Source organism: Eumetopias jubatus, unplaced genomic scaffold (genome assembly GCF_037043125.1).
Source record: "Eumetopias jubatus isolate StellerSeaLion01/CBP00866 unplaced genomic scaffold, mEumJub1_p1.0 scaffold_10, whole genome shotgun sequence".
Classification (NCBI taxonomy): Eukaryota; Metazoa; Chordata; class Mammalia; order Carnivora; family Otariidae; genus Eumetopias; species Eumetopias jubatus.
Genome location: NW_028274816.1, coordinates 101,696,902 through 101,711,417, shown reverse-complemented (window position 1 = coordinate 101,711,417; position 14,516 = coordinate 101,696,902). Strand labels below are relative to the sequence as shown.

Genomic DNA, 14,516 nt, shown 5'->3' with positions numbered 1-14,516 from the left:
CGGCCAACGCCAGAACTCAGGTCTCATTGGAGCGGAGAAAGTTCGTGGGAGGAGCAGGGTGTTTGGCGCCTGCGTAGTGCGGCTAGCGCCTCGCGAGCGGCGGCTTGGCTGGCGGGAGCGGCTGCAACGCTGGTGCCTGAGGAGCGATGCCGAGGGAAATCATCACGCTACAGTTGGGCCAGTGCGGCAATCAGAGTGAGCGAACCTCCTCCGGCCCCTCCACTAGTCAGGTTCCTTAGATTCCATGGGATCTCGCTGTGTGATCTTGGACTCCATCTGCCCTGCCCAGAATCGTAGTTTTCCAAAGGCGGGACATGCCTGACCCAGTGTCCAGTTGCCCAACCCTGAGGGGCCTTCCCCTCCCGGTCGCCGGCATACAGCCCTTTCCTCCTACATGGGAGACTCCCTAGGCTTGACTTCCTATCTTCGGACCCAGGCACTCAGCCCCTTAGCTCCTAATTGGCATCTGCCCAGACCCAGATACCCTCTTTCTCCCCCGTCCGCCCCCCTCCCCCAGTTGGGTTCGAGTTCTGGAAACAGCTGTGCGCCGAGCATGGTATCAGCCCCGAGGGCATCGTGGAGGAGTTCGCCACCGAGGGCACTGACCGCAAGGACGTCTTTTTCTACCAGGTGCCCCCAACGACTTGGCCAGGGGGTCTGAGGGAAGGGCAGAGGCCTGGTACCGGGAAACCCGCTGGGCAGAAGAGCCAGGGCGGCTGGCTTGAGGAGGGGCGGGCAGACAGGAGCCAGAGCTGGGAGGATGGAGGACTGGGCCTTAGCTGATCGGGCCCCCTTGCTGGATGCCCCTTGACAGGCAGACGATGAGCACTACATCCCCAGGGCGGTGCTGCTGGACCTGGAGCCCCGAGTGATCCACTCCATCCTCAACTCCCCCTATGCTAAACTCTACAACCCAGAGAACATCTACCTGTCGGAGCATGGTGGAGGGGCTGGCAACAACTGGGCCAGTGGATTCTCGCAGGTCATTTGCTGTTTCCTGGCAGGACTCACAACTCCCTTCCTTTGTGAGGACAGGCTGTAGGACTTGCCAGAGAGAGAAGAAACCAGATCAAGGATGTATAGGTAGTAGAGAGAGAGAGAGAGAGATGGCTGAGGAGAGCTCTTTTTTCTAAGTCAACTAGGTAATATGGTTAAGATTGCACTTGCTAGTGTTGTGTGCCAGGCTGTACTAAGTGCTTTACATATAACTTATTTAAACCTAACAACCGTAGAGGTAGATATTATAGGTTCATGGTCTCTTAACTGCTTTTTCAGATTCCAAAAAGCTCTGAAACCAAAAGATGATTTATAACTTATTTAGTAGCAAAACCAAATCTTGGGTGCCTGGCTGGCTCATTCAGTAGAGCATATGACTCTTGATCTTGGGGGTTGTGAGTTCGAGCCCCATGTTGGGTGTAGAGATTATTTAAAAATAAAATCTTTAAAAAAAAACCACACAAATCTCAGTGGAGACAGGCTATTTTAGTTTTTATCCAACTTGTCATTACTCATATGTTTCATTGCAGAAATAATAATATAATTGATTAGTATACAGGCATTTTACTTAACATACATCATATGTACCATAGTACCTTACTAGAACGGGAAATATTTGAATTCCAAAACATACCTGGCCCCAAGAATTTTAAATAAGGGACTGAGGAGTTGTATTATTACCTTCATGATACAGATGAGGAAACAGTAATCTGCCCAGAGTCACCTGGTTAAATAAAACGAGAGCTAATAACCTGACCCCAGGGAGTGTGACTGTAGTCTGCTCATACCCACTGTGTTTTACTGCCTCTCAGTGCAAATAGAAAGTAGGGCCACTGTGCTCCAAAAAAGGACTTTTATGTTCTATACGGAGAATCCAGGGTGGCTATTCTGAAATCCAGAGTCCTTGTGCCATGGTCCTCTCCCACTCTGACATTCCCCATGTCTGTACAGGGAGAGAAGATCCATGAGGACATTTTTGACATCATAGACCGGGAGGCAGATGGCAGTGACAGTCTAGAGGTGAGTGTCTTGGGAATGCTGGTGGGAGCTGTCATAGGAGACTAGACAACACCCTTTAGAAGCCACCTGTTAGGTATAAGACCTACCCATGTGCCCTTTGCACTGGACAAGCCACTGGGCTTTGCTGGACACAAGGCAGACTCTCCTAAGCTGTATGTGTGGGGGAGGGAAGTGGAGGAGAGGGCTTGGGAAAATAGTCCAAGAAGTTGTAGGATGGGTCCAGTTTGCAATGCAATACCTAGACACTGACTGCCCCTTCCCCATGCAGGGCTTTGTGCTGTGTCACTCCATTGCTGGGGGGACAGGCTCTGGCCTGGGTTCCTACCTCTTAGAACGGCTGAATGACAGGTAAGTCTGTGTTTCATGAGGCTGGAAAACTTGGTTTCCCAAGGAACTGGGAGGCCTTCCAGATACGCCTTCCTATTTGCTGGAGCAGTGAAAGAACCCTTCTGTTCGCTCCTATAGTTAGGAAAGGGAAGATGCAATAACCAAGAACCTGATCACACTCTGGAGAGTTGGATCCAGTGCCTAGAATCTAGGTCCTAGATGAAGAGATGAAGGTTCAGAGAATATGGCTGGTTTGGAGTTAGAACCCTAGGTCCTAAGATGTGTCTCTGCCATTCTTCCTTTGGGCTTTCAGACTTCCAAAAGTCAAGTCTCCCTTCTCTACTGTTTCTGTGTCCCACCCCAGTTTCCCCTTCTAGATTCAGTTGCTTTCTGACTATCGTGAGTCCTGTGTTTACCAAGCCTCCAGTCTCTTACCCTGACCCTCTTCTCTCAACCCCATCAGGTACCCCAAGAAGCTGGTGCAGACGTACTCAGTGTTTCCCAACCAGGACGAGATGAGCGATGTGGTGGTCCAGCCCTACAACTCCCTGCTCACGCTCAAGAGGCTGACCCAGAACGCAGACTGTGTGGTGCGTCCTGGATTCTGCCGTTCTCCACTCAAGCACCTCCGGTCTTCTTTCATCATTTTCCTACACTTAAAAAGTCCATTTTGAGGGCACCTGGGTGGCTCAGTCATTAAGCGTCTGCCTTTGGCTCAGGTCATGGTCCCAGGGTCCTGGGATCGAGCCCCGCATCAGGCTCCCTGCTCAGCCAGGAGCCTGCTTCTCCCTCTCCCGCTCCCCCTGCTTGTGATTCCTCTCTGGCTGTGTCTCTCTCTGTCAAATAAATAAAATCTTAAAAAAAAAAAAAGGGAGGAAGGAAGGAAGGGAAGGAAAGGAAGGAAGGAAGGAAGGAGAAAGAACCAGAAATGTATGGGAAAATTAAAAAAAAAAAAGTCCATTTTGAGCCCTTCTGTGCCTCAGTCCTATGCCACTGCCTTTTGGATGGGTCTTTTTGGCCATGAAACACCAAGGAAATTAAGTTTCAGAGCCCAGAGTCAGGCAGAGCTCCTTTTCTTTCTGTCCCCGCCCCAGGTGGTGCTGGACAACACAGCCCTGAACCGGATCGCCACCGACCGCCTGCACATCCAGAACCCGTCTTTCTCCCAGATCAACCAGCTGGTGAGCCCCCACTCCTGGACTCTCTGGGCTGGAACCCCTCCTTACTGGAGTGTCGTCTCGGGAAGGGAGCCCTCTCCCCGGGACCGAGGCCCATGACACGCGCTGCTGTCCCCAGGTGTCCACCATCATGTCAGCCAGCACCACCACCCTGCGCTACCCCGGCTACATGAACAACGACCTCATAGGCCTCATCGCCTCGCTCATTCCCACTCCTCGACTCCACTTCCTCATGACGGGCTACACCCCGCTCACCACGGACCAGTCGGTAGGAGCAGCCCCGGCAGGCCCTCCCCTCGCCTTTCTCTCCCCCTGCTGGCCCAGGAGCTGCCCTTTGAGGCCCCCAGAGGCTCTGTTCTCGGGGACTGGTGCAGACTGTCCGACCCCACGCTGACCTGCTCTCCTCTCCCCTCTGCCCCTGGCTCCCCGCAGGGCCCGGGCTCTGGGGGCGGGGGGGTCTGCTGACGCTCCCGCACAGGGGCATGCCCTTGCTGAGCGGAGGAGGGCTAAGGTTCCTGGTCCCACAGCAGAGAGGCTCAGTGTAGACCTGCGTCTCGACACACTTCCCCAAGAGACCACACTAGCCCGAGTCTGATGGGGCTCAGGCATTGGACTGTGCCCTGAGTGCCGGCCTGGGCCCTGGGGCCCACTGTCCCCTCAGGTGGCCAGCGTGAGGAAGACCACGGTCCTGGATGTCATGAGGCGGCTGCTGCAGCCCAAGAACGTGATGGTGTCCACAGGCCGGGATCGCCAGACCAACCACTGCTACATCGCCATCCTCAACATCATCCAGGGGGAGGTGGACCCCACCCAGGTAGGTGAGGCCCCTTCGTGCCACCCCTGGAACCCACGGGGTAGAGGAGAGGCTACCACCACCACTGTTGTGTGTTGTGTGCACCCCCTCCCCCCAGGTCCACAAGAGTCTGCAGAGGATCCGGGAACGGAAGCTGGCCAACTTCATCCCCTGGGGCCCTGCCAGCATCCAGGTGGCCCTGTCAAGGAAGTCTCCCTACCTGCCTTCGGCCCACCGGGTCAGTGGGCTCATGATGGCCAACCACACCAGCATCTCCTCGGTGAGGCTCACTGTTTGCACCTGTCTTCCTATAATCGCTTCCCTGGTTGGGCCTCACCTCTCCACATTCCTGCTGCCCCTGCTTCTGGCTCTCTTAATGTGGGGATTGCCCCGCATTGGTTCCCCAGCCCTCTGGGCCATACTGCTACTCTGAGTTCTTTGTGACCCCTGCTTTCTGCACACACCAAGCTCTTCGAGCGGACCTGTCGCCAGTATGACAAGCTGCGGAAGCGGGAGGCCTTCCTGGAGCAGTTCCGCAAGGAGGACATCTTCAAGGAGAACTTCGATGAGCTGGACACGTCCAGGGAGGTTGTGCAACAGCTCATCGATGAGTACCACGCAGCCACGCGGCCAGACTACATCTCCTGGGGCGCCCAGGAGCAGTGAGGGCCCCAGGACGGGGACCTCATCTGCCTTATTGGTTGGCCCAGGCCCTGCCTGACTGACCAGCCCCTCAGAGAACCTATCAGGGACCTCACATATCTCTTCCTCATAAATACACACACACGTACTCTCTATTGGCCTGGGGACATGTTTATGTCTCCTCTTATGAGACTATTTATGTTTAATAAAGCACTGGACATAATAAGTCACTGGTCTCTTAAAGGCTTGTAGATTTGGGGAAGGGGGATGCTTGTTCTTTCTCCATCACAGTGAAAGGGTCCTTCCTGACTTCCAGCCTCTTCAGCTCTGAGCAAATGCCTCCCTTAGCTTCTCCTCCCTCATTTTGGAGAACGTAGGTGGGGTCCACTCATGTGAGACATTTCTTTCCAGGGTAAAAAGGCCAACAGATATTACCTTACTCTCTCCTGACATTCTGGGTCCCAGGTTCCACCCCCACACCCTTCCCTGGATCAGGTGATCATGCCACCAGTTTCATGTTCCCACATCAGAGTGTCCTGTTAATCATCACAGTAGCAGGCCTGCGGCCACCACCCCCACCACCAAGCCCTGGGCAAGCAATAGAGTTGGTCCAAGTGCCTTTAATCTTGTAAGCAGGGTGTGCCAGAGAGCCAGTCCAAGAAAGCCACTGGCCAGGCAGCTGGAGTCCAGGACAACCAGCTCAGGAGACCAAATCCAAAGCCTAGACTTCAAGCAAGGCCCAAAGTGGGCCATAGCTAAGGATCCATAATTCTGTGTACAGGTCGTCTCCAGTTTAAAGGGCCAGTACCCTCCACTCCTGGTGGAAGATTGCAAGGAAGTAGTAAATATGTAGTGACCTAAATTTTCAGAATCACAAGGGCAAAGCAGGTTGTCTCTAGATCATGGTGGATTGTCAGGGCCCCTCTTAGGCCCTTATGCACCCCAAAGGCGAGGTTTGGGTAACAATAGCAAACATGTATATTGACACTATGCTAGGCACTTCACATTATTTTATTCAACTCTATGAAGCGATAGATATTATTAATCCCATTTTATAAACGAGGAAACAGACTAATTGTGGTTAATTTACTGGGTCTCCCACCTAGTAAATGACAAGAGTTGGAGTCAAATCCCGATTTGACTGGCTGGTATCAGTATTCCTAAACCTTGCATGTCCTGCGTTTTGTGATATCTTACGGATTAGTATAGAATCATCCCATTCCTGAGGTCTTCTGGGGCCACTGGATGAGCCCATGGTTGTCAGAGGATGTGAGGACCTTGAACACCTGTGCAGATGGGGCAGGTGCAATCCCAGGGTTGGAGGGAGGGCCAGCCTCAGCTGACTTCAGGTAAACCTACCAAGTGTCCCCAGCACCCAAGGCAGGGTAGTTGGGGACCTGTGCCTGCCTTCTCATTACTGTCACCACCAGGGTGTCTGGGGCCAAAGCCAGAGGGTCAGCCCAACGGATCAGGATTGGGGCTGGCGGAGCTCAGCACGCAGGGGAAGGACCAGCCCAAGAAGGTGTCTGTGAGTCCCTAAGGGGGCTGAAGAGTACCCAGGAACTTTGGGCAAATGACGATTTTCTTTTTTCTCCTGGTTCATTGTTAACCTGAGGACAACTTTTTCCTTCCACGGACCTCCTTATCTTTAATAAAGCTTTGAATACGAACAGTGAGAAACATTTAGGCCAGACCCTTATGAACAAAAGGGACTGACGGGCAGAGAACGGAGAACGGGCAGTCAGAGCCTGGGCCCTGGGCTGCCTGAGGGGTGGCAGGGAGGCCATTAACCTGTCACCACCACAGCCAAAGCATGAACTTGTCACCTTCAGTTGCAGGGCCCGCAGGAAGCTGACTCAGGAGAGCCAGCCTGGTCGGTGTCAAGCAGCCGCCTATCGCCCCAGTACAGAGGATGACTTCAGGGGAAACCGGCGTGCACCTGGTGCCTTCTGGGCTCCACCTCTGGCCCCTGCACCACTGGGCTCCTTGCCCGGCTCCTCTCTCTTTACCGCCTCTGCCCCTGATGACCAACCTCTCATCACCTGGGGTATCTGCGTGAGTGACTGGTGCTGAGTGGCGGTCAGGAGTGCTGGCGGATGTGGCCACAGGCCCAGGGCCTTCCTTTGCCAGACCCAGTTAAAGTGTGTGGAGCCCCTGGGGTGGGGGGAGGGGGGAGGAAGCACCAGGTAGTCCAGAGTAAAAGTACTCCAGTCACCAGCCCCGAGCGGGGAACACCCGGCACAGGTGGGCCTCCTGGCAAAGGGGCGCTGGATCTGCAAAGACGCCTCCATTTTCCCACTGCCCAGGGCCAGGCGCTACCAGCATGGACACACCTCGGTGCCAGCTTCAAAGCCAGGCCCTGCCCCCAAGGCTATTTGCAGATCACCCATCACCCCGTGCCAGCACAGCCCTCCCAGTTCTGGGCCAGCGGTAAACCTCGAAGCGTGTCAACTAGAGGGCAGCGAGGAGGCCAGGTGGAAAGGGAGGAGGGCCTCGGGGAATCAGGGCAGCAGGTGGTGCTGGTGGGGAACAATCTGTGGTCCGAGAGACTGTGAGCCGCCCAAGTCACTGTCCGGATGTGAGGCGCGGGCAGCTGCCGAGAAGGACTGCTCACGCCCAGAACAGGAACCTCTCTACTGAACAAGTAAGAGAAAATCAGCCATTTCAGGGTAATATCCCCAGGACACCCGTGTGATGTGACCCAGGGACAGAGATCTGGTATCAGGAAGCACTTTATAATAGAAAGAGAGTGGTATAAGCGAATCTGGAATTTAGGATTGTCACTTTTTGAGCACAAGGGTGGGTCGGGAGCTCACAGCGCAGGTAAGGGGCTGCCCTAGGAAAGTAACGGGAACATTTTAAATTGACATTCTGATTTTCTAATCCATCATTTATAAGTTTTAACGAAATGCCCTAGGGCCTGATCGCTGCTGCGTGAATTGGTAAAATTGAGTTTCTTGCAAAGCTGCAGGCTCTGTCAATCAAGGTCTAATACCCAAGTGAGACCCAGCTGGAAATACCTGCCTCGTATCTCTGGCATTGCTGGAGTAGTGACCCTGGCCATGGACCCCAGAGGTAGGCAGTTCGTCCCTCCAACCTTCAAATATCCATTATGAATTATGAATAGGGTGACCAGCTTATCCTGGTTTTAGCACTGAAAGGTCCAAGTCTCAAGAACCCCTCAGATTCGGTTTTAACTAAAATTTCCACATTCCCTCAGTCCTGAGAAAACCGGGATGATTGGTCACCCTAAATGAAGGAACACCACAGAGAACGATGAGAAAATCTTGACGCAGTATAGATGAGTGATCAGGGCTGAATTAAGGTCCAGTAGACAGTTGTTAATTTTGTTTATTAATTAAGCAAGCATTCATTAAAAATAGAGACCAAGTTGTCCGTCCAGCTTCATAATGAACACTACATAAGGGGTTTTCCAATTTTATTGGGGGTAGGAAATATATAATTAACTTAAATGGAATATCTATAATATATTAATATAATTTTTGCACATGATCATATATTTTATTATTCTGCCTTTTTCTTTAACTACATAAGCTGCCCACTCAACATGGGGCTTGAACTCATGACCCTGAGATCAAGAGTCTTATGCTCTACTGAGGTGCCCCTGTTATTCTGTTTTCTTAATTAAATGTCTTAAAATATACGTTGTAAAATTTTAAGTGCTATAGGTAAAATATTATACAAAATAATATTGAAATCATTATTGAGCATTTAATATACACCAACTACTGTTCTAAGCACTTTACATATATGAGCTCATTTAATTTTGACAACAACTATATAGTTAGGTACTGTCTTATCCGGATTTTTACAAACAAGGACACTGACGCTCAGGGTCACACAGCCGGGCAATGGTCTTTCCTCCCCTGGATAGAGAAAACTCAGGGGGATGTCTGGGTGGCTCAGTCAATTAAGTGTCTGCCTTCAGCACAGGTCATGATCCCAGGATGCTGGGATCGAGTCCCGCATCGGGCTCCTTGCTCAGAGGGGAGCCTGCTTCTCCCTCTGCCTGCCGCTTCCCTTGCTTGTCCTCTCTCTCTGTCTCTCTAACAAACAAGTAAAATCTTTAAAAAGGGAGAGAGAGAAAACTTAGGAAGAGATGCATTAGCTGCCACATATATGGTGGGCTGTCAACTGCTGGAGTGAAGGGCATCTACCGTGACCCTCCAGGGAGAAGAATGGGCCTGGTGGAGGGAACTATGAAGGGGCAGGTTGCAGCTCTGCAGCAGGAAGAACATCCACATGGTTGCTGCTGTCCTCAGGTGAAATGAGAGGCCACATGGACTGTAAGTCCCCCTTCACTGAACTCAGGCAAGCAAGTTCTGCATGATGACTAGCCTGGAACAGTCGAGTCCTAGGAGATGGATGAGATGACCTTCAATGTGCCTTCCAGCCTTAAGGATTTAGGAATTTCTTGGAAACCAATTTCTTTTATAATAAAGTGTATTCATTTTTAATTTGTATTTATTTGTAGTCACATTTATTTTTTAACGAGGCTCCATGCTGGGTGTGGGGCAGGGCTTGAACTCACGACCCTGAGATCAAGACCTGAGCTGAGATCAAGAGTCAGACACACTCAACCGACGGAGCCCTCCAGACACCCCATGCATCCCTTTTTAAAACAAATACATTAAGACCTACTGTGGGCCTGAACCCTTTCCAGGAACTGGGGATTCTTAGGTGTGTAAGCTAAGGTCCTGAATGTCAAGAAATTCACAGCCCAAGACACCTGTGCAGCAAAGTGACAGTTAAGGTGGTAAGCACACATCAGCAGGATCGCAACAGTGTGTGCTCAGTAAATATTTACTGAGTGTTAGCAAGAATGAAAGACTATGGGAGGCCAGTGTGGGAGTCACACAGAGGAACGATCATCCTTCAGGGTCTTGAATTCTGAGGAAAGCTTTCCAAGTGGAGACATACGAGAAGGTTGAGGGGCTATAGCATGTGCTAAGGTCCTTGCGGGCAGGGAAGCATGAGATGGAGTTTACTTCTCTTCTGCGGCTCAGCCACCCCCTTCATGTCAGCTGGGGAGGGAAAGCTCACACCAGGCAAATGAGGTCACCACAGCCCACTTGGGGCCGAGGGAAGGCCAAAGGCAGAGAAAAGGGGTCATGGCCCAACCCAGGTATGACAGAAGGCTTCCCAGAGAGAAACCGACGGGGCCTTGTGTGCAGGGGAGCATTTAATGTGTTGACATCCAGAGGGAAAGCATGGTAGGCAAAGGGAAAAGGACCTGAGGGCGCCAGGAGGCCTGGAAACTGCAAAGGCCCAGAAGGTGCATTTGGGGAAGCAGCAGGAGACAAGGTCAGGTTGATATTCCAAGACCAGACAGGTCATGCAGAGCCTTTTATGCCATAGAGTTTGGACTTTATTCTCCGAGCAAAGGGGAACCCCTGAAGGCCAGCTGGGAAGCTACAGCCACCCGCCTGCCCTTTCTGGACTTTTCACCCAAAATGACACCATACCCCTGCCCCCACCCCTGCGTTCTATTCCCTCCTGTTCCCCAACTCTTTCTGCAAACTGGTATTTAGCAGAATCTGATATCAGAACTCTAGCCTACATTTTGCCGCTCCTTCCTAAAGGTGGATTCTTAGGGGCCCCTGGGTGGCTCAGTGGGTTAAGCAGTTAAGCGTCTGCCTTCGGCCCAGGTCATGATCCCAGGGTCCTGGGATGGAGCCCCACTCCCTGTTCAGTGGGGAGCCTGCTTCTCCCTCTCTCCCTGTCCCTCCCCCCTGCTCGTGCTCTCTCTCTCTCTCTCCCTCTCAAAAAGATAAATAAAATCTTTAAAAATAATAAAGGTGGATTCTTAGAGACTGCTGCCTGTGCAGAGGGCCTGCTTTTTAACATTTTGTTCTCAGGTACCATGGCCTGCCCTGCCCTGCCCTGAGCTGCCCCAGACCAGCTCTGCTCAGCAGACTGCCCCACTTTCTTCCTCCCCCAAAGCCCTCACAGATCATTCCTGACCGGGCACCCCCGGGGCCTCCTGCCATGTTCAACCACGACAATCCCCTTTCTGTTCCCAGTCCACCACATGCATAATTTCACGTTATTTTGTTAGTCTTACCATTGTATTTTAGTTGTGTAATTTCCTTTTATAATACTCTCAATACAACCCCATGTGTTCCATAGAATGTTCAGGCAATCTGGCAAGAATTAAGTTCCAACAAATCATAGATTTGAAAATATGTACCCTCAGGGCATCTGGGTGGCTCAGTTGGTTAAGCGTCTGCCTTCAGCTCAGGTCATGATCCCAGAGTCCTGGGATCGAGTCTCGCATCGGGCTTCTTGCTCGGCGGGGAGTCTGCTTCTCCCTCTGACCCTTCCGCTTCTCATGCTCTCTCTCAAATAAATAAATAAAATCTTTAAAAAAATATGTACCCTGAAAAAAAATTTTTAAGGGGCACCTGGGTGGCTCAGTCAGTGAAGCGGCTGCCTTTGGCTCAGGTCATGATCCCGGGGTCCTGGGATTGAGCCCTGTGTTGGATTCCCTGCTCAGGAGGGAGTGTGCTTCTCTCTCTCTCTCCCTCTCCCCCAACTCATGCTCTCACTTGCTTTCTCTGTTTGTCTCTCTCTCTCAAATAAATATCTTAAAAATAAATTTTAAAAATTCTTAAAAATAATAAAATATGCACCCTCTTCTTAACAGTTAACTCAAATATATCAAGAGAGCTTTTTTGGTTCATTTTTGAGAACAATCAAGACATGTGGATATGAAACTTGGACCTTCTCTTTCTGTTAAAAATGAAAGAAGATATATATCACATATATAATATAATACATATAAAGGGGAAATGCAGGGCGTAAGACTCTAGCTACAGATTGATTTTCTTTTTCGAAATAATGATAGATTTACAGGAAAGTGCAAGGCAATGTACAGGAGGTCTCCTGCACCCTTCACCCATCCCCCATATTAACTTCTGTAACTGTAGTACGATATCAAAATCAGGAAATTGATGCTGCTACAATCCACAGAGCCTATGCCTGTATAGGATGCTATACATAGTTCACTCATTTGTGTGTGCAGCTCTATGCAATTTTACCACATGTCTACCTTCCTGTAACCACCACCGTAATCGAGACACCTTATTGTACCAACAGTGCAGGACTCTCTCCACCATCTTATGACTCACTTTAATAGCCATACTCACCTTCCCCCTGCAGCCTGAATTAAATACGAAAAAGTATTAAATGGAGCACAGAAAAAATGCTACGAGAAAATACACAGACATGATTACCAATAGGTTGTTAGATAATGCTTAATTATTTTTTATTTCATTTTACAATTTTTCAACTGTTTCGGCCGGTTTCCGTAGTGTAGTGGTTATCACGTTCGCCTCACAATTTTTCAACCGTTTCTATTTTTCTTCAGTGAGAACGCATTGCCTTTTTCTTTTTTAAGATTTTATTTTTAAGGGGGACCTGGGTGGCTCAGTCGTTAAGCATCTGCCTTTGGCTCAGGTCATGATCCCAGGGTCCTGGGATTGAGCCCATCGTGCTTTCTGTTCAGTGGGAAGCCTATTTCTCCCTCTCCCACTCCCCCTGCTTGTGTTCCCTTTTTCACTGTGTATCTCTCTGTCAAATAAATAAATTAAAAAATCTTAAAAAAAAAGATTTTATTTTTAAGTAATCTCTATACCCAAAAAGGGGCTCGAACTCATGACCCTGAGATCAGGAATCGCATAGCTCCACCGACTGAGCCAGCCAGATGCCCTGAGAACGCATTACTTTTATGAGAAAATTCTCTTGAAAAGAATTTATAACATATACCATAATATTTATAATAGTGTGATCCAACAAATTTCGAATTGGAAAAAGATCTGGTGGATTTTAAACTGTCTTATTTATTAACTTAAAGTTTACTTTACCAGCAGATCGAAATAAGCCCTTCCATTCCATGTGTACAATTTTTTCCATCTCCCATAGAGCAATTTAAGTAAACCATCCACCCCTTGTTTAGAATTTTATCTCAGCCTGCCTTTAAAGTGAAACTGGAATAATGTAAAAGGACATTGTTTCTGTTATATATTGCTGCATAAAATCCACTGCAAAACATAGAGGCATAAAACAGTGACTTACCGTTTCTCTTGATTTTGTGAGTTGATTGGGCAATTTTTCTGCGGGTCCCCTCTGGCTTACTTGGGCCATTACAGATGGCTGGGACAGGTGGAAAGTCCAAATTGGCTTCATTCACATGTCTGGCAATCAGTGCTGGGTAGGGAGCCTCAGCTCTCCTCCTCATGACCTCCCAACTTCCAGTGGACAAGAGCTGCTTCCTTGCATAGCAGTCCGGGACAGTGTTCCAAAAGGACAAACCCCAGGGTGCAAACACTACCCTCCTGGGCTTGTGTCATGCCTGTCGGCCAAGGCAAGCTTTATGGTCAAGCCCAGAGTCAATTCTGGAGGGAGCTACACAAGGGCATGAATTCTGGGAGACAGAATTCATTAGATTGTTGCCATTGATGCAACAATCTACAACAGATATAAAGGCTTGCCCTTTTAAAAGAATTTAAACACGGTTGAAACAAAATACTGCTTTGGGTTCAATGGTAAGGTTAAGTAAGGCAATCATAAGGCAATTTCACATCTGCATATAACTCTGATTCTTTCAAGATAATTAGAAAAGGCCAATTTCCCTGTAGCTAACTTAAGAACTGGTGACTTATAAGTGAGTTGCATAATCTCTCTTTTTTTTAAAGATTTTATTTATTTATTTGACAGAGAGAGACACAGTGAGAGAGGGAACACAAGCAGTGGGAGTGAGAGAGGGAGAAGCAGGCTTCCTGCGGAGCATGGAGCCTGATGCGGGGCTCGATCCCAGGACCCTGGGATCATGACCTGAGCCGAAGGCAGACGCTTAATGACTGAGCCACCCAGGCGCCCCAAGTTGCATAATCTCTTACACAAGCAATTAGATGCTACATTCAGTTACACATCATGGCCTGAACTTCATAAATCTATTTCTATAGGTAGAAAATAATAAAGAACTTCTGTTTTCTTAACATCCTCCAAACATAACTCATTCTTTATTATTTTTTTTAAGAATGAGAGTTTTTTTAATAAAGATTTTATTTATTTTTTTTTATAGAGAGAGACAGTGTAGAGGGAACACAAGCAGGGGGAGTGGGAGAGGGAGAAGCAGGCTTCCCACTGAGCAGGGAGCCCAATGCGGGCTCGATCCCAGGACCCTGGGATCATGACCCGAGCCGAAGGCAGACACTTAACAACTGAGCCACCCAGGTGCCCCTACCCACTCTTATCTTAAACAAAATTCTAACCTATTTAGATGTACAAATTCTTAGATTAACACAAATTTGCAAGGAGAAAGGAGAGGGGTACTAGGGACTTTTTTTAGAGTTTTTTTTTTTTAAGATTTTATTTATTTATTTGAGAGTGAGAGGGCTCAAGCAGGAGGGAGGGGCAAAGGGAGAGGGAGAAGCAGACTCCCTGCCAAGCTGGGATCCCGATGCAGGGCTCGATGCAGAGCTCAATCCCAGGACCCTAAGATCATGACCTGAGCCAAAGGCAGATGCTTAACCAAC

The 14,516-nt window shown here is 49.5% G+C and overlaps 1 protein-coding gene across 1 annotated transcript; it reads left to right on the top strand.

The window, feature by feature from the left end:
* Positions 1-77: 77 nt before the first annotated feature.
* Positions 78-5,182, top strand: LOC114201407 (tubulin gamma-1 chain). The gene is made up of 11 exons (XM_028094085.2): positions 78-195; positions 518-630; positions 815-982; positions 1,948-2,016; positions 2,285-2,364; positions 2,807-2,933; positions 3,438-3,524; positions 3,640-3,789; positions 4,183-4,335; positions 4,433-4,594; positions 4,783-5,182. Exons 1-11 carry the CDS (start codon positions 147-149, stop codon positions 4,978-4,980), a joined length of 1,356 nt encoding a protein of 451 aa, XP_027949886.1. The 5' UTR covers positions 78-146; the 3' UTR covers positions 4,981-5,182.
* Positions 5,183-14,516: the final 9,334 nt, after the last annotated feature.

Excerpts from the sequence above, each read along its gene's own strand:
- LOC114201407 (XM_028094085.2), top strand. The coding sequence starts at position 147 with ATGCCGAGGGAAATCATCACGCTACAGTTGGGCCAGTGCGGCAATCAG. Across the intron at positions 3,790-4,182 it reads CGCTCACCACGGACCAGTCG|GTGGCCAGCGTGAGGAAGAC; the intron begins GTAGGAGCAGCC and ends CTGTCCCCTCAG. Across the intron at positions 4,595-4,782 it reads ACCACACCAGCATCTCCTCG|CTCTTCGAGCGGACCTGTCG; the intron begins GTGAGGCTCACT and ends GCACACACCAAG.